Here is a 25,523-nt window from a genome sequence, read left to right as displayed (position 1 = left end):
GTGCTGCTATGGTGACCAGCGAGCTGAGATAAGGGGGAACTTTACCTAGCAGGGTCTTGTAGATGACCTGGAGCCAGTGGGTTTGGCGACGAGTATGAAGCGATGGCCAGCCAACGAGAGTGTACAGGTCGCAGTGGTGGGTAGTATATGGGGCTTTGGTGACAAAACGGATGGCACTATGATAGACTGCATCCAATTTGTTGAGTAGGGTATTGGAGGCTATTTTGTAAATGACGTCGCCGAAGTCGAGGATCGGTAGGACGGTCAGTTTTACGAGGGTATGTTTGGCAGCATGAGTGAAAGATGCTTTGTTGTGAAATAGGAAGCCAATTCTAGATTTAACTTTGGATTGGAGATGTTTGATGTGAGTCTGGAAGGAGAGTTTACAGTCTAACCAGACACCTAGGTATTTGTAGTTGTCCACATATTCTAAGTCAGAACCGTCCAGAGTAGTGATGCTGGACGGGCGGGCAGGTGCAGGCAGCAATCGGTTGAAGAGCATGCATTTAGTTTTACTAAATGCAGGTGGGTAGAGTTGGCACTTTTGGACTATTCTATTGTTTCCATTGTGCTGGGAAAGCTCAATCAAACAGAAATACTATTTTAACCCTTGTCTGAAAACCAGGGTCGTGTTCATTAGGGCACACAACAGAATTAAAAGAAATCTATCAAAACATTTAAAGAGTGTTTCTCATTGGACAAGTCCATGTAGTTGCCATTTCAGTCCGTTCTCGTCCAATTAGTGCCTAATGAACACAATCCAGGCCTGAACACCAGGGGATGCTCCAGAAATGACTTACTGCAGAAGAGGAAGTAGGAGGCAGAGCCAGCCAGCAGGCTGGGATTCCTGGCCAGAGAGCTGACCAGACCACAGATCCCTCCCAACACCACCAGCAACAGACTGAGAGGCAGCAGGATGACTATGACCTTGTGGGAGTCTGCAGGGAGACCCAGAATGCAATGCAGGGTTACTGTGAGCTGGAGAAATACATATCACTGTACATTGTCCTCTCACAAAAACATTTCCGCATGGTGTGTGTGTGTGTGTGTGTGTGTGTGAGCTGGTCCGTTTCTAGCGTTTCGGGGACCATAAGCAGTAAGTAATGCCCCCCCTCTTGGTGGCAGAGAGAATGATTTGCAGCTTTGAAGTTAATGTCCTGCAATTCTACACATTTTGCGTAGAGAAATGTTAGCTCACATGGGCTAATTAAGTGATTGTCAGTGACTGACATAACAAGAGAAAAAGTGCAGATGCACTAAGAAACTTCTAAATTGTATTATACTATTCTACAATGGATATAAAAAGTCTACACACCCCTGTTAAAATGCCAGGTTTTTGTGATGTAAAAGAATGAGACAAAGATAAATCATGTCAGAACTTTTTCTACTGTTAATGTGACCTATAACGTGAACAATTCAATTGAAAAACAAACTGAAATGGGGGGGGAAATGAAAAATAAAAAACTTCCAATAACCTTGTTGCATAAGTGTGCACACCCTCTTATAACTGGGGATGTGGCTGTGTTCAGAATTAACCAATCACATTCAAACTCATGTTAAATAGAAGTCATTACACACCTGCCATCATTTAAAGTGACTCTGATTAATCACAAATAAAGTTCAGCTGTTCTAGTAGGATTTTCCTGACATTTTCTTAGTTGCATCTCAGAGCAAAAGCCATGGTCCACAGAGAGCTTCCAAAGCATCAGAGGGATCTCATTGTTGAAAGATATCAGTCAGGAGAAGGGTACAAAATAATTTCCAAAGCATTACATATACCATGGAACACAGTGAAGACAGTCATCATCAAGTGGAGAAAATATGGCACTACAGAGACATTACCAAGAACTGGACGTCCCTCTAAAATGTATGAAAAGACGAGAAGAAAACTGGTCAGGGAGGCTTCCAAGAGGCCTACAGCAACATTAAAGGAACTGCAGGAATTTCTGACAAGTACTGGCTGTGTGCTACCGCAGCCCGTCTGGTGTTCAACCTTCCCAAGTTCTCTCACGTCACCCCGCTCCTCCGCACACTCCACTGGCTTCCAGTTGAAGCTCGCATCTGCTACAAGACCATGGTGCTTGCCTACGGAGCTGTGAGGGGAACGGCACCTCCGTACCTTCAGGCTCTGATCAGGCCCTACACCCAAACAAGGGCATTGCGTTCATCCACCTCTGGCCTGCTGGCCCCCCTACCGCTGCGGAAGCACAGTTCCCGCTCAGCCCAGTCAAAACTGTTCGCTGCTCTGGCACCCCAATGGTGGAACAAGCTCCCTCACGATGCCAGGACAGCGGAGTCAATCACCACCTTCCGGAGACACCTGAAACCCCACCTCTTTAAGGAATACCTGGGATAGGATATAGTAATCCTTCTAACCCCCCCCCCCCAAAAAAAAAAATATATATAGATGTACTATTGTAAAGTGGTTGTTCCACTGGATATCATAAGGTGAATGCACCAATTTGTAAGTCGCTCTGGATAAGAGCGTCTGCTAAATGACGTAAATGTAAAATGTACATGTGACAACAATCTCCCGTATTCTTCATATGAATGGGCTATGGGGTAGGGTGGCAAGACGGAAGCCTTTTCTTACAATGAAAAACATCCAAGCCCGGCTGAAGTTTGCAAAAATAAACATCAAGTCCCCCAAAAGCACGTGGGAAAATGTGTTATGGTCTGATGAAACCAAGGTTGAACTTTTTGGCCATAATTCCAAAAGGTATGTTTGGCGCAAAAACAACACTGCACATCACCCAAAGAACACCATACCCACAGTGAAGCATGGTGGTGGCAGCATCATGCTTTGAGGCTTTTTTTCTTCAGCTGGAACCGGGGCCTTAGTCAGGGTGGAGGGAATTATGAACAGGTCCAAATACCAGGCAATTTTGGCACAAAACCTTCTGAAAGCTGAAGATGAAGAGGAAGTTCACCTTTTAGCACGACAACGACCCAAAGCACACATCCAAATCCACGAAAGCATGGCTTCACCAGAAGAAGATGAACGTTTTGGAATGGCCCAGCCAGAGCCCAGACCTTAATCCAATTGAACATCTCTGGGGTGATCTGAAGAGGGCTGTGCACAGGAGATGTCCTCGCAATCTGACAGATTTGGAGCGCTTTGCAAAAAAGAGTGGGCAAATATTGCCACATCAAGAAGTGCCATGCTAATAGACTCCTACCCAAAAAGACTGAGTGCTGTAATAAAATCAAAAGGTGCTTCAACAAAGTATTAGTTTAAGGGTGTGCACACTTATGCAACCAGGTTATTGTGAGTTTTTAATTTCCCCCCCCTCAAAGATTTCAGTTTGTTTTTCAATTGAATTGTTCACGTTATAGGTCACATTAAAGGTGAAAACAGTTCTGACATGATTTATCTTTGTCTCATTATTTTACATCACAAAAACCTGGCATTTTAACAGGGGTGTGTAGACTTTTTAAATCCACTGTAACTCTCAACATTACGTTGAGACCCAGGCTGACTTACTAAATCGGGTTGTGGGCCCCCTAGTGGCCACTTATGTCGCTTATGCCTAGAAACATCACTGTGTGCTTAGGTGTGTGTGTGGGAGGGGGCATTCAGACCTCTTGACTTTTTCCACATTTTATTACGTTACAGTTACAGTTTTATTCTAAAATGGATTAAATGATTTGTTTCCCATCATAAATCTACACACAAATCCCCATAATGACAATAAGAAAACAGGTTTTCAGAAATGGTTGCAAATGTATTATTTACATAAGTATTCAGACCCTTTGCTATGAGACTCAAATTGAGCTCAGCTGCATTCTGTTCCATTGATCATCCTTGAGATGTTTCTACAACTTGATTGGAGTCCACCTGTGTTAAATTCAATTGACTGGACAAGATTTGGAAAGGCACACACGAGTCTATATAAGGTCCCACAGTTGACAGTGCAGGTCAGAGCAAAAACCAAGTAATGCGGTCGAAGAATTGTCTGTAGAGCTCCGAGACAGGATTGTGTCGAGGCACAGATCTGGGGAAGGGTACCAAAAAATTTCTGCAGCATTGAAGGTCCACAAGAACACAGTGGCCTCCATCATTCTTAAATGGAAGAAGTTTTGAACCACCAAGACTCTTCCTAGAGCTGGCCACCCGGACAAACTGAGCAATCGGGGGAGAAGGGCCTTGGTCAGGGAGGTGACCAAGAACCCGATGGTTGCTCTGACAGAGCTCCAGAGTTCCTCTGTGGAGATGGGAGAACCTTCCAGAAGGACAACCATCTCTGCAGCACTCCACCAATGAGGCCTTTATGGTAGAGTGGCCACACGGAAGCCACTCCTCAGTAAAAGGCAAATGACAGCCTGCTTGGAGTTTGCCAGAAGGCACCTAAAGGACTCTCAGACCATGAGAAACAAGATTCTCTGGTCAGATGAAACCATGATTGAACCCTTTGGCCTGAATACCAATCGTCATGTCTGGAGAAAACCTGGCACCATACCTACGGTGAAGCATGGTGGTGGTAGCATCATGCTGTGGGGATTTCTTTCAGCGGCAGGGACTGAGAGACTAGTCAGGATCGAGGGAAAGATGAACAGAGCAAAGTACAGAGAGATCCTTAATGAAAACTCTCTGAATGTCATCGAGTGGCCCAGCCAGAATCCGGACTTGAACCCGGTCAAACATCTCTGGAGAGACCAGAAACTAGCCGTGCAGCAACACTCCCCATCCAACCTGACAGAACTTCAGAGGATCTGCAGAGAAGAATGGGAGAAACTCCCCATGCCAAGCTTATAGCGTCATACCCAAGAAGACTTGAGACTGTAATCGCTGCCAAAGGTGCTTCAACAAAGCACTGAGTAAAGGGTCTTAATGCTTTTGTAAATGTGATATTTCATTTGATTTATTTTTATACTTTTGAAGAAAAAAAAAATCTTCGTCATTATGGGGTATTGTGTGTAGATTGATAAGGGAAAAAACGATTTAATACATTTTAGAATAAGGCTGTAATGTAACAAAATGTGGAAAAAGTTAACGGATCTGAATATTTTCCGAATACACTGTAAATCCAAAAGATCCATAAAAAAATAAACCATTTCTTTGTCAGCTGGGTCTGTTTTACCACCGTCGTCCTGAAATGCTACTTGTCCTTAATTAAGTCAAGTATCCACTACAGGCCAACAAAAGCCCATCTACAGTTGAAGTGGGAAGTTTACATACACTTAGGTTGGGGTCATTAAAACTCGTTTTTCAACCACTCCACAAATTTCTTGTTAACAAGAAATTTGGCAGGTCGGTTAGGACATCTACTTTGTGCATGACGCAAGTAATTTTTCCAACAACAGACAGATTATTTCACTTATAATTCACTGTATCACAATTCCAGTGGGTCAGAAGTTTACATACACTAAGTTGACTGTGCCTTTAAACAGAAATACAATTGTAGACCTCCACAAGTCTGGTTCATCCTTGGGAGCAATTTCCAAACATCTGTACAAACAATACTACGCAAGTATAAACACCATGGGACCACGCAGACGTCATACCGCTCAGGAAGGAGACACGTTCTGTCTCCTAGAGATGAACTTACTTTGGTGCAAAAAGTGCATATCAATCCCAGAATAACAGCTAAGGACCTTGTGAAGATGCTGGAGGAAACAGGTACAAAAGTATCTAAATCCACAGTAAAACGAGTTCTATATCGACATAACCTGAACGGCCGCTCAGCAAGGAAGAAGACACTGCTCCAAAACCACCATAAAAAAGCCAGACCACGGTTTTCAAATGCACATGGGGACAAAGATCGTACTTTTTGGAGAAATGTCCTCTGGTCTGATGAAACAAAAATTAAACTGTTTGGCCATAATGACCATCATTATGTTTGGAGGAAAAAGGGGGAGGCCTGCGAGCCAAAGAACACCATCCCAACCATGATGTACGGGGGTGGCAGCATCATTTTGTGGGGGTGCTTTGCTGCAGGAGGGACTGGTGCACTTCACAAAATAGATGGCATCATGAGGGAGGAAAATGATGTGGATATATTGAAGCAACATCTCAAGACATCAGTCAGGAAGTTCAAGCTTGGTCGCAAATGGGTCTTCCAGATGGACAATGACCCCAAGCATACTTCCGAAGTTGTGGCAAAATGGCTTAAGGACAACAAAGTCAAGGTATTGGAGTGGCCATCACAAAGCCCTGACCTCAATCATATAGAGCATTTGTGGGCAGAACTGAAAAAGCGTGTGCGAGCAAGGAGGCCTACAAACCTGATTCAGTTACATCAGCTCTGTCAGGAGGAATGGGCCAAAATTCACCCAACATATTGTGGGAAGCTTGTGGAAGGCTACCCAAAACATTTGACCCAAGTTAAACAATTTAAAGGCAATGCTACCAAATACTAATTGAGTGTATGTAAACTTCTGACCCACTGGGAATGTGATGAAAGAAATAAAAGCTGAAATTAAGCATTCTCTCTAATATCATTCTGACATTTCACATTCTTAAAATAAAGTGGTGATCCTAACTGACCTAAGACAGGGAATTTTTACTAGGATTAAATGTCAGGAATTGTGAAAAACTGAGTTTAAATGTATTTGGCTAAGGTGTATGTAAACTTCAAACTTCAACTGTACATGTTTAGTAATGAACCTTTTCATTTTATGGGGTCTATATTGTATTGTCAAAGTGGAGTGCAATGATGTTGATTCACTTGGTAAACACTGATCCCATCGTACAGACTCAACAACCTGTGCTGTTGTATGTGGGTGTGACAGAGCTAGAACTAACTACACCTGTGCCCTAAATGGCATATAGTGCACTACTTTTCAATGGTTTAAAGTACTTAAGTAAAAATACTTTAATTACTACTTAAATCGTTTTTTGGGGCATCTGTACTTTACTATTTATATTTTTGATTATTTTTACTCCACTACATTCCAAAAGAAAATAATTTACTTTTTACTCCATACATTTTCCCTGACAACCAAAAGTACCCGTTACATTTTCAATACTTAGCAGAACAGCAAAATGGTCAAATTCACACACTTATCATGAGTCATCCCTACAGCATCTGATCTGGCAGACTCACTAAACACACATGCGTCATTTGTAAATGATGTCTGAGTGTTGGTGTGTACCCCTGGCTATCTGTAAATGATGTCTGAGTGTTGGTGTGTACCCCTGGCTATCTGTAAATGATGTCTGAGTGTTGGTGTGTACCCCTGGCTATCTGTAAATGATGTCTGAGTGTTGGTGTGTACCCCTGGCTATCTGTAAATGATGTCTGAGTGTTGGTGTGTACCCCTGGCTATCTGTAAATATCAAAATAACAAGAAAATGGTGCTGCCTGGTTTGCTTAAAATAAGATTTTTTTTGTCATTTATACTTTAACTTGAGTTATTTTCCATTAAGGTATCTTTACTTTTACTCAAGTATGACAATTGGTTCATTTTTCCAATACTGCTACTTTTTACCAGGGCTCATGGGACTCTGGTTAAACGTTATGCACTATGTAGGGAATAGGGTGCCATTTGGGACTCAAATATAGTCTTCATGTAGAAGGCGTCGGAAGCCACATAGCAGAGGCCATATACTCACTGATAAGGTGCTTCTCTATCTCAGTTTTGTTGGAGGTATCCACAAAGAAGGACTGGATTGGCCAAGAGGTGGCATTTTTCCCTGTAAAAAGAGCAAACAGAAGATATGTGCTGACCTTTCAGACTGGTAGATGATACGTAAAATGGCATGCATGGCTGTACGTCGCTTTGGATAAAAGCTTCTGCTAAATGGCAGATATTGCATATTATATTGGACCGCTCAGACTGGTAGACATACATGACAATGTTAAAATACCAGTCAAAAGGTAGGCCTATGACACAACACACCTATGGCTGTATAAGACCTATATGGTTGCTAATATCCGGTTACTAAGTGTGTGCCTAACATCAACAGCTGCTTCACCGCTGAGCTCTCAGACAGAAATCTTTACAGTCCATAAATCAACAAATCTATAGCAGTGATACTGTTGACACACTGTACTGCAGTAGTGTGGTGTAGCACTTGCCTTGATACACTAACAGACACTGCAGGCGCTCCCTGCTTAATGTGTCGCTCCCCTATGTCTGCATCCCAAATAGCATCTTATTTCCTATGTAGTGCACTACTTTTGACCGGAGCTCTATGGGAATAGGGAATAGGGTGTGATTTGGAACACACGCTGTCTGCAACAGGAAATATGCTCTAGGCTGACAGAGATGCAGTTAAAAAAACAGCCAGAAAGATACAGGTGAGCTATGTGAATAATAATAATAATATTAATATTTTTTATAATAACAATAACAATAACAATAATACTATTATTATTATTATTATTAATAATAATAATAATAATAAATAATAACATGATTAATAATAATAACAATAATAATGATAATATTAATAACAATCATAATAATATTATTAATAATAATAACAATAATAATAATGTATATGCAAAATGTAAATAAGCAGGAGTGCAATAAAACAGATGTGGGAAAAATGCTTCTAAAGTGCACCTGTTTATTGCAATGTCCTGTGCATGCAAATGAGTCTCGGGTGGGGAAGAGATTAGCTGGCATACAACAGAGATGGCTATGGACCAGTATTGGGTCCATTCTGAAAGGGGTAGCATTTTGAAGGTGAAACTCGATTCAGTTTTTGTAGTTGAATTTAATTAAATGTAATCTAATATAAAGTAAAGAAAGCAAAAATCGGATGAGGTTGAATCAACATTGAAAAATGATTGGATTTGCAAAAAGTAATTCATTTATGGGAATTTCTTATTTTTTTCATCCAACTTTTAACCTAAAGGACATTTTTGGTTGAGGTCACGTTGAATTCACGTTAGTTGACAACTCAACCAAATATACATTAAAATTAGACGTTGAACGGACGTCTGTGGCCAGTGGGTCGTGGAAGCAGGCTGACACGGGTGTTGAAACAGGTGGCCTCCATTGTTTAAATTAGGCATATGTATTTGAAGTTATATGACAAGCTACCAGAAAACACAGCGCAATATTGAACCGCAATAACAAAGTGTGCTAGGCTATGGCATTTAATTTGGGGTGCTTAAAAAATTATAATAATTACGTGGACATACCTTCACGGATCCTCCAGAGACCGGAATGCGAACTCAGGTCCTCCAAGTCCGACTGGTTCGCCTTGTTCACATCGATGATGTACCAATAGTCGCTGCCAATAGCCACTGCAAGAAAGCTGAAGCTGAGTAAACCTGAAAAGCCAGCCGTGATAACAACCATTCCGTACTTCATTGTCTTTTAAACTTGGTTAAAAACAAATCCGTGAGCAATTCAAATGAACGTCATGGTCACAAAGAAATCCGTATCACACAACGTTCTGGACCGGGCACCCGAGATGGATAAATACGCAAAGCTCTCCAACATGCTCTCCATTCTTCTCCCGCCATCTAGTGCTGACTTGTCAAATTATCCTCGGCAACATCTGGTCAAGAGGGTTCTGTTGTGATATTGTCAAATATAATGGAACGAATCATAAAAGACAACTGCGCTTTGAAATAGTAAATAACGGGAGAGAGAGTAGCCGACCGATGTATTATTAGACACTATTGAGAGGGTCCGCTGCTTATGTAACCCACTCCTCACTCCTGGGTAAGTACACCAACGCTAGTTCGTAGGAGTAGTGAGAGTAAACATTAGGCCCTATAAGTAAAATGAGCAGGACACCAGGAAATCATTTTTATAGAAAATAGCCGGCTTTAGTAGCAATATGAAGATAAATCACAATAGAGAAATACTTTACTTTGAGAAACTTTTCTAGCTTCAAACTCAAAATGGAAACTTTCTGTTCAGATGCTGATGATGACTCAAAACGCACTTATTTTGTCCATCTCGAGCAGGTTAAACAGAAGGTTCTCATCTGAGAGCTGTCAATCAGAGGGCGGGACTGTCAATGGGAAACCCAATAGAACAAAGGAAGGTGCAGTATTGATAAACTACTTGCTCAACTGAAATCTAGTAAACTATTAGCTTAATATGTACTCAATTTAAGCAATGGGTTACACCTAACCGGGTACTTGTAGCATTGGCTATGACGCTGCAGCCCAGTCCTACTCAATTGTCTTATAACGTTTTTGATGCGGAGTGGCAATGCTAATATATGTTGTATTTCAGTAGTGAGCCTATTTTGGAACAGCTGATCCATTACACTAAACACTTAATGAATGAAGAGCTCCATTTCGGAACTTTTAATAATATTGTGACAATTTCTTAGAATGGCCAGTCAAGAAATCAGTCAGGTTACCTGGAATGGAGGAATGTTGTATTAGTAGTAGGCTACTTCAACAACCAGCTGGGTCCACAATTATTGTATTGGATTAAATTGTATTCAGCACCCTCTCATGTCCTCATGTCCCTAATTGACATGGAGTGATCCCTGGGTTGCATGAGGCTCTTGTGCATGTCAAGGCTGTAGCCCACTGAGCAAAAGCCTATGCACTAGATTGGGGAGATGACAACACGTTTCCTAGTCAAGCTACCACCCAGATGGGGGGTTTTAGGCTGGGTTTCTGTATAAGCACTTTGTGACATCTGCTGATGTAAAAAGGGCTTTATACATACAGTTGAAGTCGGAAGTTTACATACACTTAGGTTGGAGTTATTAAAACTCGTTTTTCAACCACTCCACAAATTTCTTGTTAAGAAACTATAGTTTTGGCAAGTCGGTTAGGACATCTACTTTGTGCATGACACAAGTAATCTTTCCAACAATTGTTTACAGACATATTATTTCCCTTATAATTCACTGTATCACAATTCCAGTGGGTCAGAAGTTTACTGTGCCTTTAAACAGCTTGGAAAATTCCAGAAAATGATGCCATGGCTTTAGAAGCTTCTGATAGGCTAATTTACATCATTTGAGTCAATTGGGGGTGTACCTGTGGATGTATTTCAAGGCCTACCTTCAAACTCAGTGCCTCTTTGCTTGACATCATGGGAAAATCAAAAGAAATCAGCCTAGACCTCAGAAATAAAATTGTAGACCCCCACAAGTCTGGTTCTTCCTTGGGAGCAATTTCCAAACACCTGAAGGTACCACATTCATCTGTACAGACAATAGTACGCAAGTATAAACACCATGGGACCACGCAGACGTCATACCGCTCAGGAAGGTGACGCGTTCTGTCTCCTAGAGATGAACGTACTTTGGTGCGAAAAGTGCAAATTCAATCCCAGAACAACAGCAAAGGACCTTGTGAAGATGCTGGAGGAAACAGGTACAAAAGTATCTATATCCACAGTTAAACGAGTCCTATATCGACATAACCTGAAAAGCCATTCAGCAAGGAAGAAGCCACTGCTCCAAAACCACCATAAAAAAGCCAGACTACGGTTTGCAACTGCACATGGGGACAAAGATCATTATTTTTGGAGAAATGTCCTCTGGTCTGATGAAACAAAAATAGAACTGTTTGGCCATAATGACCATCGTTATGTTTGGAGGAAAAATGGAGACGCTTGCAAGCCGAAGAACACCATCCCAACCGTGAAGCACGGGGGAGGCAGCATCATGTTGTGGGGGTGCTTTGCTGCAGGAGGGACTGGTGCACTTCACAAAATAGATGGCATCATGAGGGAGGAAAATTATGTGGATATATTGAAGCAACATCTCAAGACATCAGTCAGGAAGTTCAAGCTTGGTCGCAACTGGGTCTTCCAAATGGACAATGACCCCATGCATACTTCCGAAGTTGTGGCAAAATGGCTTAAGGACAACAATGTCAAGGTATTGGAGTGGCCATCACAAAGCCCTGACCTCAATCCTATAGAAAATTTGTGGGCAGAACTGAAAAAGCGTGTGTGAGCAAGGAGACCTACAAACCTGACTCAGTTACACCAGATCAGTCAGGAGGAATGGGCCAAAATTCACCCAACTTATTGTGAGAAGCTTGTGGAAGGCTACCCGAAACGTTTGACCCACGTTAAACAATTTAAAGGCAATGCTACCAAATACTAATTAAGTGTATGTAAACTTCTGACCCACTGGGAATGTGATGAATGAAATAAAAACTGAAATAAATCATTCTCTCTACTATTATTCTGACATTTCACATTCTTAAAATGAAGTGGTGATCCTAACTGACCTAAAACAGGGATTTTTACTAGGATTAAATGGCAGGAATTGTGAAAAACGGAGTTTAAATGTATTTGGCTAAGGTGTATGTAAACCTCTGACTTCAACTGTGCATTGGATTTATAGATACTAAAGTACTACATAAAGAATAAGAAGGTCAATAGGATGTTTCACTTACAATTTTTAATTAACTTTCAGTGTCAGAATGTGTTCCATTTGATGATCACAGAAGCGTGGTCAAAACCCTAATCTGCAGAAACATTCTGTTTAATGGAGATTGTAGAGCTCAGGGCCATGATCAAAAAGGAATTACATGGTGTGTGACTCTCAAAGACAAACCTCAACCAAACAGCCATGTTAGGTTTAAAAAATAACTAAATAAGAGTAGCAAGTCTGGTAACAATTTAAATATAGCCTGCAGATATAGTGCTTTATAACATGGTATTAACATGAATGAGCATTATAACAAGGCTTATAATAATGTTTTGTCTTCCTTTGTGTCAACTGACTCAAAATGGAAGGTATTCAGTCAGGATTTATTATGAGATGATTGTAAGGGGATCATATGTGCCCATGGCAAGTCTTACAATGCATTATACCCTTTAGGCTTTAACATCAAGTGTTACTACAAGTCCCTGTTGATTTCAATTGGTCTACAGATAATGGATGAAGAAACTTCAATAGCTCCTACAGTGGTCAGTTCTGTCGCAGCAGTGTAGATGTACCAGTACAGCCTTGTTTGATGAACTAGTACATTCTTAGAATAAAGGATTCCAAAAGGGTTCATTCGGCTGTCCCCATAGGACAACCCTTTTTGGTTCCAGGTAGAACCCCCTTTGGTTCCAGGTAAAACTATTTTGGGTTCCATGTAGACCGCTCTGTGTAAAGGGTTCTACATGGAACCAAAAATAGTTCTTCAAAGGGTTCTCCTATGGCAAGGGTATTCAACTCTTAACCTACGAGGTCTGGAGCCTGCTGGTTTTCTGTTCTATCTGGTAATTAATTGCACCCACCTGTTGTCCCAGGTGTAAATCAGTCCCTGATTAGAGGGCAACAATAAAAAAAAAGCTGTGGAACTGGCTTTGAGGTCCAGAGTTGAGTTAGAGGGTCCTATGGGGACAGCCAAAGAACCCTTTTAGGTTCCACCTCTTTCTCTAAGAGTGTATAGCCAATTCAAACTACATTAACAACCAACTGGTGCAGAGCCATGTCAAATGATAACACTCTTGACACAAAATGAACCAGGGTTCAATCCCTGTCTACCTTTTTCTACTGTGCCTTCCATTCTCATCTATATCCCCCTGTAAATCATATCTGTCTAAGGAGAAAGAAGTAAGCCTTCTCTGAGCCAGAATGGCCCTAGTGCAGCAGCCTGTTACCTGTTTCTGTAGGTTGATGCAGCTTGATGTACAACCCCCAGGATGCTCGTCTGTCGCAAGGCCTTATCCGCAATTCATCTCCTTAATGCTGAGTATCAAATCAAACCACCAACCTTCCAATCTCAGGGCGGACACTAACCACAAAGCCTCTGAGTTGTTAAATCTGTTGAAATATATTGGAAATCCACTCTCCTTAAAAACACAATCAACTGGACTCATTAGTGTGAGCTTCTAGAACGTGCTGGACAGATGTGCCTCCGGTGACACTTTAAACCAAGCCTGCAGATCAGTGGTGTAAAGTATTTCAGTAAAACTACTTTAAAGTACTACTTAAGTAGTTTTTTGGGGTATCTGTACTTTACTATTTATATTTTTGACAACTTTTACTTCACTACATTCCTAAATAAAATAATGTACTTTTTACATTTTCTCTGACACCGAAAAGTACTCGTTACATTTTGAATGCTTAGCAGGACAGGAAAATGGTCCAACTCACTGTCACGTACGTCGTAAAGATGGTAACAAGGCGGAGTGGGAATGTATATGTTCATCTTCTTGTTTATTGAGAAGAAAACGAAACAAAACACTTAATCAAAACAACGACGGAAAAACAGTCCTGTGAGACATACAGCTACACATGGAACAACTACCCACAAAAACCCATGGAAAAACACCCCTACTAAATAGGACCTTCAATTAGAGGCAACGAGGAACAGCTGCCTCCAATTGAAGGTCAACCCAAAAAACTAAACATAGAAATAGAATAACTAGACACAGACATAGAAATAGACTAACATAGAACATTAACAACAACAAAAAACGAAACACATAAAACAAACACGTCCTGACACGTCCTGACCAAACTTACAATAACAAATAACCCCTTTACCCCCCCCAAAGGTGCAGACCCCAGATGCATCTCAAACCAAAAAATAAACCCCAAAACAAAAAAATTATCCCAAACTAAAGGGAGGGAAGGGAGGGTGGCCACCGTCACCGACGGTTCTTGTGCTACACCCCCCCTGGACTGTGCTGCTAGTGTGTGACACTACTACTACTAACGACTGGATGGACTGTGTTGCTAGAGTGTGACACTACTACTACCTACTGAATGGACTGTGCTGCTAGAGTGTGACACCACTACTGCTACCTACTGGATGGACTGTGCTGCTACAGTGTGACACTACTACTAGTACCTACTGGATGGACTGTGCTGCTAGAGTGTGACACCACTACTGCTACCTACTGGATGGACTGTGCTGCTAGAGTGTGACACCACTACTGCTACCTACTGGATGGACTGTGCTGCTAGAGTGTGACACTACTACTACTAAAACCTACTGGATGGACTGTGCTGCTATAGTGTGACACTATTACTACCTACTGGATGGACTGTGCTGCTATAGTGTGACACTACTACTACCTACAGGATGGACTGTGCTGCTAGAGTGTGACACTACTACTACCTACTGGATGGAATGTGCTAGAGTGTGACACACTACTACTACAACCTACTGGATGGACTGTGCTGCTACAATGTGACACTACTAGTACCTACTGGATGGACTGTGCTGCTAGAGTGATACACTACTACTACATCCTACTGGATGGACTGTGCTGCTAGAGTGATACAGTACTACTACATCCTACTGGATGGACTGTGCTGCTAGAGTGTGACACCACTACTGCTACCTACTGGATGGACTGTGCTGCTAGAGTGTGACACTACTACTACCTACAGGATGGACTGTGCTGCTAGAGTGTGACACTACTACTACCTACAGGATGGACTGTGCTGCTAGAGTGTGACACTACTACTACTACCTACTGGATGGAATGTGCTAGAGTGTGACACACTACTACTACAACCTACTGGATGGACTGTGCTGCTACAGTGTGACACTACTAGTACCTACTGGATGGACTGTGCTGCTAGAGTGATACACTACTACTACATCCTACTGGATGGACTGTGCTGCTAGAGTGATACAGTACTACTACATCCTACTGGATGGACTGTGCTGCTAGAGTGTGACACACTACTACTACCTACTGGATGGACTGTGCTGCTATAGTGTGACACACTACTACTACCTACTGGATGGACTGTGCTGCAGGAGTGTGACACCACTACTACTTCCTACTGGATGGACTGTGCTGCTAGAGTGATACACTACTACTACCTACTGGATGGACCGTGCTGCTAGAGTGTGACACTATTACTACCTACTGGATGGACTGTGCTGCTAGAGTGTGACATACTACTACAACAACCTCCTGGATGGACTGTGCTGCTATAGTGTGACACTACTACTACCTACTGGATGGACTGTGCTGCTAGAGTGTGACACTACTACTACCTACTGGAAGGACTGTGCTGCTAGAGTGTGACACACTACTACTACTACCTACTGGATGGACTGTGCTGCTAGAGTATGACAGTACTACTACTACCTACTGGATGGACTGTGCTGCTAGAGTTTGACACTACCACCACCTACTGGATGGACTGTGCTGCTAGAGTGATACACTACTACTACCTACTGGATGGACTGTGCTACTAGAGTGATACACTACTACTACCTACTGGATGGACTGTGCTGCTAGAGTGATACACTACTACTAGCTACTGGATGGACTGTGCTACTAGAGTGATACACTACTACTACCTACTGGATGGACTGTGCTGCTAGAGTGTGACACACTATTACTACTACCTACTGGATGGACTGTGCTGCCAGAGTGTGACACTACTACTAGTACCTACTGGATGGACTGTGCTGCTAGAGTGATACACTACTACTACCTAACGGAATGGACTGTGCTGCTAGAGTGTGACACTACTACTACCTACTGGATGGACTGTGCTGCTAGAGTGTGACTACTACTACTACTACCTACTGGATGGACTGTGCTGATACAGTGTGACACTACTACTACCTACTGGATGGACTGTGCTGCTATAGTGTGACACTACTACTACCTACTGGATGGACTGTGCTGCTAGAGTGTGACACTACTACTACTACCTACTGGATGGACTGTGCTGCTAGAGTGTGACACTACTACTACTACTACCTACTGGATGGACTGTGCTGATACAGTGTGACACTACTACTACCTACTGGATGGACTGTGCTGCTATAGTGTGACACTCCTACTAGTACCTACTGGATGGACTTTGCTGCTAGAGTGATACACTACTACTACCTACTGGATGGACTGTGCTGCTCGAGTGTGACACTACTACTACTACCTACTGGATGGACTGTGCTGCTAGAGTGTGACACTACTTCTACCTACTGGATGGACTGTGCTGCTAGAGTGTGACACTATTACTACCTACTGGATGGACTGTGCTGCTAGAGTGATACACTACTACTACTACCTACTGGATGATTTGTGCTGCTAGAGTGTGACACTACTACTACTACCTACTGGATGGACTGTGCTGCTAGAGTGTGACACTACTACTACCTACTGGATGGACTGCGCTGCTAGAGTGTGACACTATTACTACCTACTGGATGGACTGTGCTGCTAGAGTGTGACACTACTACTACCTACTGCATGGACTGTGCTGCTAGAGTGTGACACACTACTACATCCTACTGGATGGACTGTGCTGCTAGAGTGTGACACTACTACTACTACCTACTGGATGGACTGTGCTGCTAGAGTGTGACACACTACTACATACTACTGGATGGACTGTGCTGCTAGAGTGTGACACACTACTACTACCAACTGGATGGACTGTGCTGCTAGAGTGTGACACACTACTACATCCTACTGGATGGACTGTGCTGCTAGAGTGTGACACACTACTACTACCTACTGGATGGACTGTGCTGCTAGAGTGATACACTACTAGTACCTACTGGATGGACTGTGCTGCTAGAGTGATACACTACTACTACTACCTACTGGATGGACTGTGCTGCTAGAGTGTGACACTACTACTACCTACTGGATGGACTGTGCTGCTAGAGTGTGACACTACTACTATCTTCTGGATGGACTGTGCTGCTAGAGTGTGACACACTACTACTACCTACTGGATGGACTGTGCTGCTAGAGTGTGACTCTACTACTACCTACTGGATGGACTATGCTGCTATAGTGTAACACTACTACTACTACCTACTGGATGGACTGTGCTGCTATAGTGTGACACTACTACTACCTACTGGATGGACGGTGCTGCTAGAGTGTGACACTACTACTACTACTACCTACTGGATGGACTGTGCTGATACAGTGTGACACTACTACTACCTACTGGATGGACTGTGCTGCTATAGTGTGACACTACTACTAGTACCTACTGGATGGACTGTGCTGCTAGAGTGATACACTACTACTACCTACCGGAATGGACTGTGCTGCTAGAGTGTGACACTACTAATACTACCTACTGGATGGACTGTGCTGCTAGAGTGTGACACTACTAATACTACCTACTGGATGGACTGTGCTGCTAGAGTGTGACACTACTAATACTACCTACTGGATGGACTGTGCTGCTAGAGTGTGACACTATTACTACCTACTGGATGGACTGTGCTGCTAGAGTGATTCACTACTACTACTACCTACTGGATGGACTGTGCTGCTAGAGTGTGACACTACTACTACTACCTACTGGATGGACTGTGCTGCTAGAGTGAGACACTACTACTACCTACCGGAATGGACTGTGCTGCTAGAGTGTGACACTACTTACTACCTACTGGATGGACTGTGCTGCTAGAGTGTGACACTACTAATACTACCTACTGGATGGACTGTGCTGCTAGAGTGTGACACTACTAATACTACCTACTGGATGGACTGTGCTGCTAGAAGTGTGACACTATTACTACCTACTGGATGGACTGTGCTGCTAGAGTGATTCACTACTACTACTACCTACTGGATGGACTGTGCTGCTAGAGTGTGACACTACTACTACTACCTACTGGATGGACTGTGCTGCTAGAGTGTGACACTACTACTACCTACTGGATGGACTGTGCTGCTAGAGTGTGTCACTATTACTACCTACTGGATGGACTGTGCTGCTAGAGTGTGACACTACTACTACCTACTGGATGGACTGTGCTGCTAGAGTGTGACACACTACTACATCCTACTGGATGGACTGTGCTGCTAGAATGTGACACTACTACTACTACCTACTGGATGGACTGTGCTGCTAGAGTGTGACACACTACTACATCCTACTGGATGGACTGTGCTGCTAGAGTGTGACACACTACTACTACCTACTGGATGGACTGTGCTGCTACAGTGTGACACTACTACTAGTACCTACTGGATGGACTGTGCTGCTAGAGTGTGACACCACTACTGCTACCTACTGGATGGACTGTGCTGCTAGAGTGTGACACCACTACTGCTACCTACTGGATGGACTGTGCTGCTAGAGTGTGACACTACTACTACTAAAACCTACTGGATGGACTGTGCTGCTATAGTGTGACACTATTACTACCTACTGGATGGACTGTGCTGCTATAGTGTGACACTACTACTACCTACAGGATGGACTGTGCTGCTAGAGTGTGACACTACTACTACCTACTGGATGGAATGTGCTAGAGTGTGACACACTACTACTACAACCTACTGGATGGACTGTGCTGCTACAGTGTGACACTACTAGTACCTACTGGATGGACTGTGCTGCTAGAGTGATACACTACTACTACATCCTACTGGATGGACTGTGCTGCTAGAGTGATACACTACTACTACACCTACTGGATGGACTGTGCTGCTAGAGTGTGACACCACTACTACTACCTACTGGATGGACTGTGCTGCTAGAGTGTGACACTACTACTACCTACTGGATGGACTGTGCTGATAGAGTGTGACACTACTACTACCTACAGGATGGACTGTGCTGCTATAGTGTGACACTACTACTACCTACAGGATGGACTGTGCTGCTAGAGTGTGACACTACTACTACTACCTACTGGATGGAATGTGCTGCTAGAGTGTGACACTACTACTACTACTACACCTACTGGATGGACTGTGCTGATACAGTGTGACACTACTAGTACCTACTGGATGGACTGTGCTGCTAGAGTGATACACTACTACTACCTACTGGATGGACTGTGCTGCTAGAGTGATACACTACTACTACCTACTGGATGGACTGTGCTGCTAGAGTGTGACACTACTACTACCTACTGGATGGACTGTGCTGCTAGAGTGTGACACTACTACTACCTACTGGATGGACTGTGCTGCTAGAGTGTGACACTACTACTACCTACTGGATGGACTGTGCTGCTAGATGTGACACTACTACTACTACCTACTGGATGGACTGTGCTGCTAGAGTGTGACACTACTACTACCTACTGGATGGACTGTGCTGCTAGAGTGTGACACTACTACTACCTACTGGATGGACTGTGCTGCTAGAGTGTGACACTACTACTACCTACTGGATGGACTGTGCTGCTAGAGTGTGACACTACTACTACACCTACTGGATGGACTGTGCTGCTAGAGTGTGACACTACTACTACTACCTACTGGATGGACTGTGCTGCTAGAGTGTGACTACTACTACTACCTACTGGATGGACTGTGCTGCTAGAGTGTGACACACTACTACTACCTACTGGATGGACTGTGCTGCTAGAGTGTGACACTACTACTACCTACTGGATGGACTGTGCTGCTAGAGTGTGACACACTACTACTACCTACTGGATGGACTGTGCTGCTAGAGTGAGACACTACTACTACCTACTGGATGGACGGTGCTGCTAGAGTGATACACTACTACTACCTACTGGATGGACTGTGCTGCTAGAGTGTGACACACTACTACTACCTACTGGATGGACTGTGCTGCTAGAGTGTGACACTACTACTACCTACTGGATGGACTGTGCTGCTAGAGTGTGACACACTACTACTACCTACTGGATGGACTGTGCTGCTAGAGTGTGACACTACTACTACCTACTGGATGGACTGTGCTGCTAGAGTGTGACACACTACTACTACCTACTGGATGGACTGTGCTGCTATAGTGTGACACTACTACTACCTACTGGATGGACTGTGCTGCTATAGTGTGACACTACTACTACCTACTGGATGGACTGTGCTGCTAGAGTGTGACAACTACTACTACCTACTGGATGGACTGTGCTGCTAGAGTGTGACACTACTACTACTACCTACTGGATGGACTGTGCTGCTAGAGTGATACACTACTACATACCTACTGGATGGACTGTGCTGCTAGAGTGTGACACTACTACTACCTACTGGATGGACTGTGCTGCTAGAGTGATACACTACTAATACTACCTACTGGATGGACTGTGCTGCTAGAGTGTGACACTACTAATACTACCTACTGGATGGACTGTGCTGCTAGAGTGTGACACTACTAATACTACCTACTGGATGGACTGTGCTGCTAGAGTGTGACACTATTACTACCTACTGGATGGACTGTGCTGCTAGAGTGATTCACTACTACTACTACCTACTGGATGGACTGTGCTGCTAGAGTGTGACACTACTACTACTACCTACTGGATGGACTGTGCTGCTAGAGTGTGACACTACTACTACCTACTGGATGGACTGTGCTGCTAGAGTGTGTCACTATTACTACCTACTGGATGGACTGTGCTGCTAGAGTGTGACACTACTACTACCTACTGGATGGACTGTGCTGCTAGAGTGTGACACACTACTACATCCTACTGGATGGACTGTGCTGCTAGAATGTGACACTACTACTACTACCTACTGGATGGACTGTGCTGCTAGAGTGTGACACACTACTACATCCTACTGGATGGACTGTGCTGCTAGAGTGTGACACACTACTACTACCAACTGGATGGACTGTGCTGCTAGAGTGTGACACACTACTACATCCTACTGGATGGACTGTTCTGCTAGAGTGTGACACACTACTACTACCTACTGGATGGACTGTGCTGCTAGAGTGATACACTACTAGTACCTACTGGATGGACTGTGCTGCTAGAGTGATACACTACTACTACTACCTACTGGATGGACTGTGCTGCTAGAGTGTGACACTACTACTACCTACTGGATGGACTGTGCTGCTAGAGTGTGACACTACTACTATCTTCTGGATGGACTGTGCTGCTAGAGTGTGACACACTACTACTACCTACTGGATGGACTATGCTGCTATAGTGTAACACTACTACTACTACCTACTGGATGGACTGTGCTGCTATAGTGTGACACTACTACTACCTACTGGATGGACGGTGCTGCTAGAGTGTGACACTACTACTACTACTACCTACTGGATGGACTGTGCTGATACAGTGTGACACAACTACTACCTACTGGATGGACTGTGCTGCTATAGTGTGACACTACTACTAGTACCTACTGGATGGACTGTGCTGCTAGAGTGATACACTACTACTACCTACCGGAATGGACTGTGCTGCTAGAGTGTGACACTACTACTTCTACCTACTGGATGGACTGTGCTGCTAGAGTGTGACACTATTACTACCTACTGGATGGACTGTGCTGCTAGAGTGATACACTACTACTACTACCTACTGGATGGACTGTGCTGCTAGAGTGTGACACTACTACTACTACCTACTGGATGGACTGTGCTGCTAGAGTGTGACACTACTACTACCTACTGGATGGACTGTGCTGCTAGAGTGTGACACTATTACTACCTACTGGATGGACTGTGCTGCTAGAGTGTGACACTACTACTACCTACTGGATGGACTGTGCTGCTAGAGTGTGACACACTACTACATCCTACTGGATGGACTGTGCTGCTAGAGTGTGACACTACTACTACTACCTACTGGATGGACTGTGCTGCTAGAGTGTGACACACTACTACATCCTACTGGATGGACTGTGCTGCTAGAGTGTGACACACTACTACTACCAACTGGATGGACTGTGCTGCTAGAGTGTGACACACTACTACATCCTACTGGATGGACTGTGCTGCTAGAGTGTGACACACTACTACTACCTACTGGATGGACTGTGCTGCTAGAGTGATACACTACTACTACTACCTACTGGATGGACTGTGCTGCTAGAGTGTGACACTACTACTACCTTCTGGAGGGACTGTGCTGCTAGAGTGTGACACACTACTACTTCCTACTGCATGGACTGTGCTGCTAGAGTGTGACACTACTACTACCTACTGGATGGACTGTGCTGTTATAGTGTAACACTACTACTACTACCTACTGGATGGACTGTGCTGCTATAGTGTGACACTACTACTACCTACTGGATGGACTGTGCTGCTAGAGTGTGACACTACTACTACTACCTACTGGATGGACTGTGCTGCTATAGTGTGACACTACTACTACCTACTGGATGGACTGTGCTGCTAGAGTGTGACACTACTACTACCTACTGGATGGACTGTGCTGCTATAGTGTGACACTACTACTACCTACTGGATGGACTGTGCTGCTATAGTGTGACACTACTACTACTACCTACTGGATGGACTGTGCTGCTATAGTGTGACACTACTACTACCTACTGGATGGACTGTGCTGCTATAGTGTGACTCTACTACTACCTACTGGATGGACTGTGCTGCTATAGTGTGACACTACTACTACTACCTACTGGATGGACTGTGCTGCTATAGTGTTACACTACTACTACCTACTGGATGGACTGTGCTGCTAGAGTGACACACTACTACTACTACCTACTGGATGGACTGTGCTGCTAGAGTGTGACACTACTACTACTACCTACTTGATGGACTGTGCTGATACAGTGTGACACTACTACTACCTACTGGATGGACTGTGCTGCTATAGTGTGACACTACTACTACCTACTGGATGGACTGTGCTGCTAGAGTGTGACACTACTACTACTACCTACTGGATGGACCGTGCTGCTAGAGTGTGACACTACTACTACTACTACCTACTGGATGGACTGTGCTGCTAGAGTGTGACACTACTACTACTACCTACTGGATGGACTGTGCTGCTAGAGTGTGACACTATTACTACCTACTGGATGGACTGTGCTGCTAGAGTGATACACTACTACTACTACCTACTGGATGGACTGTGCTGCTAGAGTGTGACACTACTACTACTACCTACTGGATGGACTGTGCTGCTAGAGTGTGACACTACTACTACCTACTGGATGGACTGTGCTGCTAGAGTGTGACACACTACTACATCCTACTGGATGGACTGTGCTGCTAGAGTGTGACACTACTACTACTACCTACTGGATGGACTGTGCTGCTAGAGTGTGACACACTACTACATCCTACTGGATGGACTGTGCTGCTAGAGTGTGACACACTACTACTACCTACTGGATGGACTGTGCTGCTAGAGTGTGACACTACTACTACCTACTGGATGGACTGTGCTGCTGGAGTGATACACTACTACTACTACTACCTACTGGATGGACTGTGCTGCTAGTGTGGATCAGTTAGTCCTAGTTGTAAATCCTACCCTAATTACCTGCAGTCTTTGGCTTATAACAAGTGCTGCATCACTTTTCAGGTGATCAACACTAACTGATAGACTGGATTAGAGAGCATGAGTCATAGTTCAATAGACACTATGGCCCGACAACACTAAGAAGGTGTGGTTACTCTGACAACATCAGCTGGTCTGTCAGTCACTAGACTGTGGAGTTGTACAGTTAAAGCAGCTAAACAAACAACGTATATGGGCTTTGTTGATTTTTATTATCGTAAACACTTTTACAGACAAAAATAAATATTCTTGACCGACATTACATCATTGTTGTTGTGTGTTTAAAACTAGATCCGTGGCTCCTCTTCAGCTGATAGGGCTGTATGCTTTGGAGACAGTTGATCACCAACTCACACGTCACAGAACCGTTGGTCTTCATTGGTTCAGACTGTAAACTGTTGCAGATGTGGTACCTCAATGGTAGATTTGGAAGACTTTGGGGCGAGTTGATTGCAGGACAGAGGCTGACGGAGAGGGTATAGGATGGGAGAGAGGGCACACTTGAGGGCATCCATAGAGACGGATAGAGGGCACACTTGCCACAAAGCCAGTTTAGCATGGGTAGCACCACTGAAGGTTTTAACAATCTTTAAGTAGTCAAATGGGTGGGACTTCCAATGGGTTAAGGGAGATAACAGAATTCCATCCAGGGCAGCAGGAGGAATCAGCCAATGAATGATACTCCTCAGCAAACATCACTAACCTTGGCATTATTCCTGTTTAGACTATACACACTGTCACGGTCTTGGAAATGAGCGGACCAAGGTGCAGCGGATGTTGAGTTCCACATATTTATTACAAAGTGAAACTTTAAGCAAAATCAAATAAATCAATAAACGAACAACAAAACGTGACTACGTGGTGCACATGCACAAACACAAAACAATCAATCAATATCCCACAAAACACAGGTGGGGAAATAGCTACGTAAAAATGTTCCCCAATCAGAGGCAACGATAAACAGCTGCCTCTAATTGGGAACCACATTAGCACCAACATAGAAATAGACATACTAGATCACCCCCTAGTCACATCCTGACCTACTACACCATAGAGAACCAAGGGCTCTCTATGGTCAGGGCGTGACAGTACCCCCCCCAAAGGTGCGGACTCTGGCCGCAAAACCTGAAACCTAATGGGGAGTGTAGGGGGGTGATTAGTGTCGGTGCCGGCTCCGGTGCAGGTCATAGCCCCCGCCCAGACGGATCCGGCCATCACGCCGGGCTGAACGCCGTGCCTGGACTGGGCATCGGCACAAATGAAGACTTCGGCCATGGAGCTGGGTTGGACGCCGTGCCTGGACTGGGCACCAGCGCAGAGGAAGGCTCTGGCCTTGGAGCTGGACTGGACGCCGTGCCTGGACTGGGCACCGGCGCAGAGGAAGGCTCCCGCCCTGGAGCTGGACTGGACGCCGCGCCTGGATTGAGCACCGGCGCAGAAGAAGGCTCTGGCCATGGAGCAAGGCTGGACGCC

General features: G+C 44.1%; 1 protein-coding gene across 1 annotated transcript in view; it reads right to left on the bottom strand.

Moving 5' to 3' along the window:
• LOC106591327 (transmembrane protein 235) overlaps positions 1-9,568 on the bottom strand; it is a 60,629-nt gene extending 51,061 nt beyond the window's left edge. Inside the window, exons 1-3 of the mRNA XM_045719826.1 lie at positions 9,096-9,568; positions 7,556-7,636; positions 801-938 (exon numbers count right to left, since the gene is read on the bottom strand). Coding sequence (XP_045575782.1) covers positions 801-938; positions 7,556-7,636; positions 9,096-9,267 — 391 coding nt within the window. The 5' untranslated portion in view covers positions 9,268-9,568. The remainder of the gene's footprint in view (positions 1-800; positions 939-7,555; positions 7,637-9,095) is intronic.
• Between the last annotated feature and the right edge of the window lie 15,955 nt (positions 9,569-25,523).

The sequence above is a fragment of the Salmo salar genome, chromosome ssa06 (genome assembly GCF_905237065.1).
Source record: "Salmo salar chromosome ssa06, Ssal_v3.1, whole genome shotgun sequence".
NCBI lineage: Eukaryota > Metazoa > Chordata > Actinopteri > Salmoniformes > Salmonidae > Salmo > Salmo salar.
The sequence above is the reverse complement of the archived record's forward strand: the minus strand, read 5'-3'. Positions and strand labels throughout refer to the sequence as shown.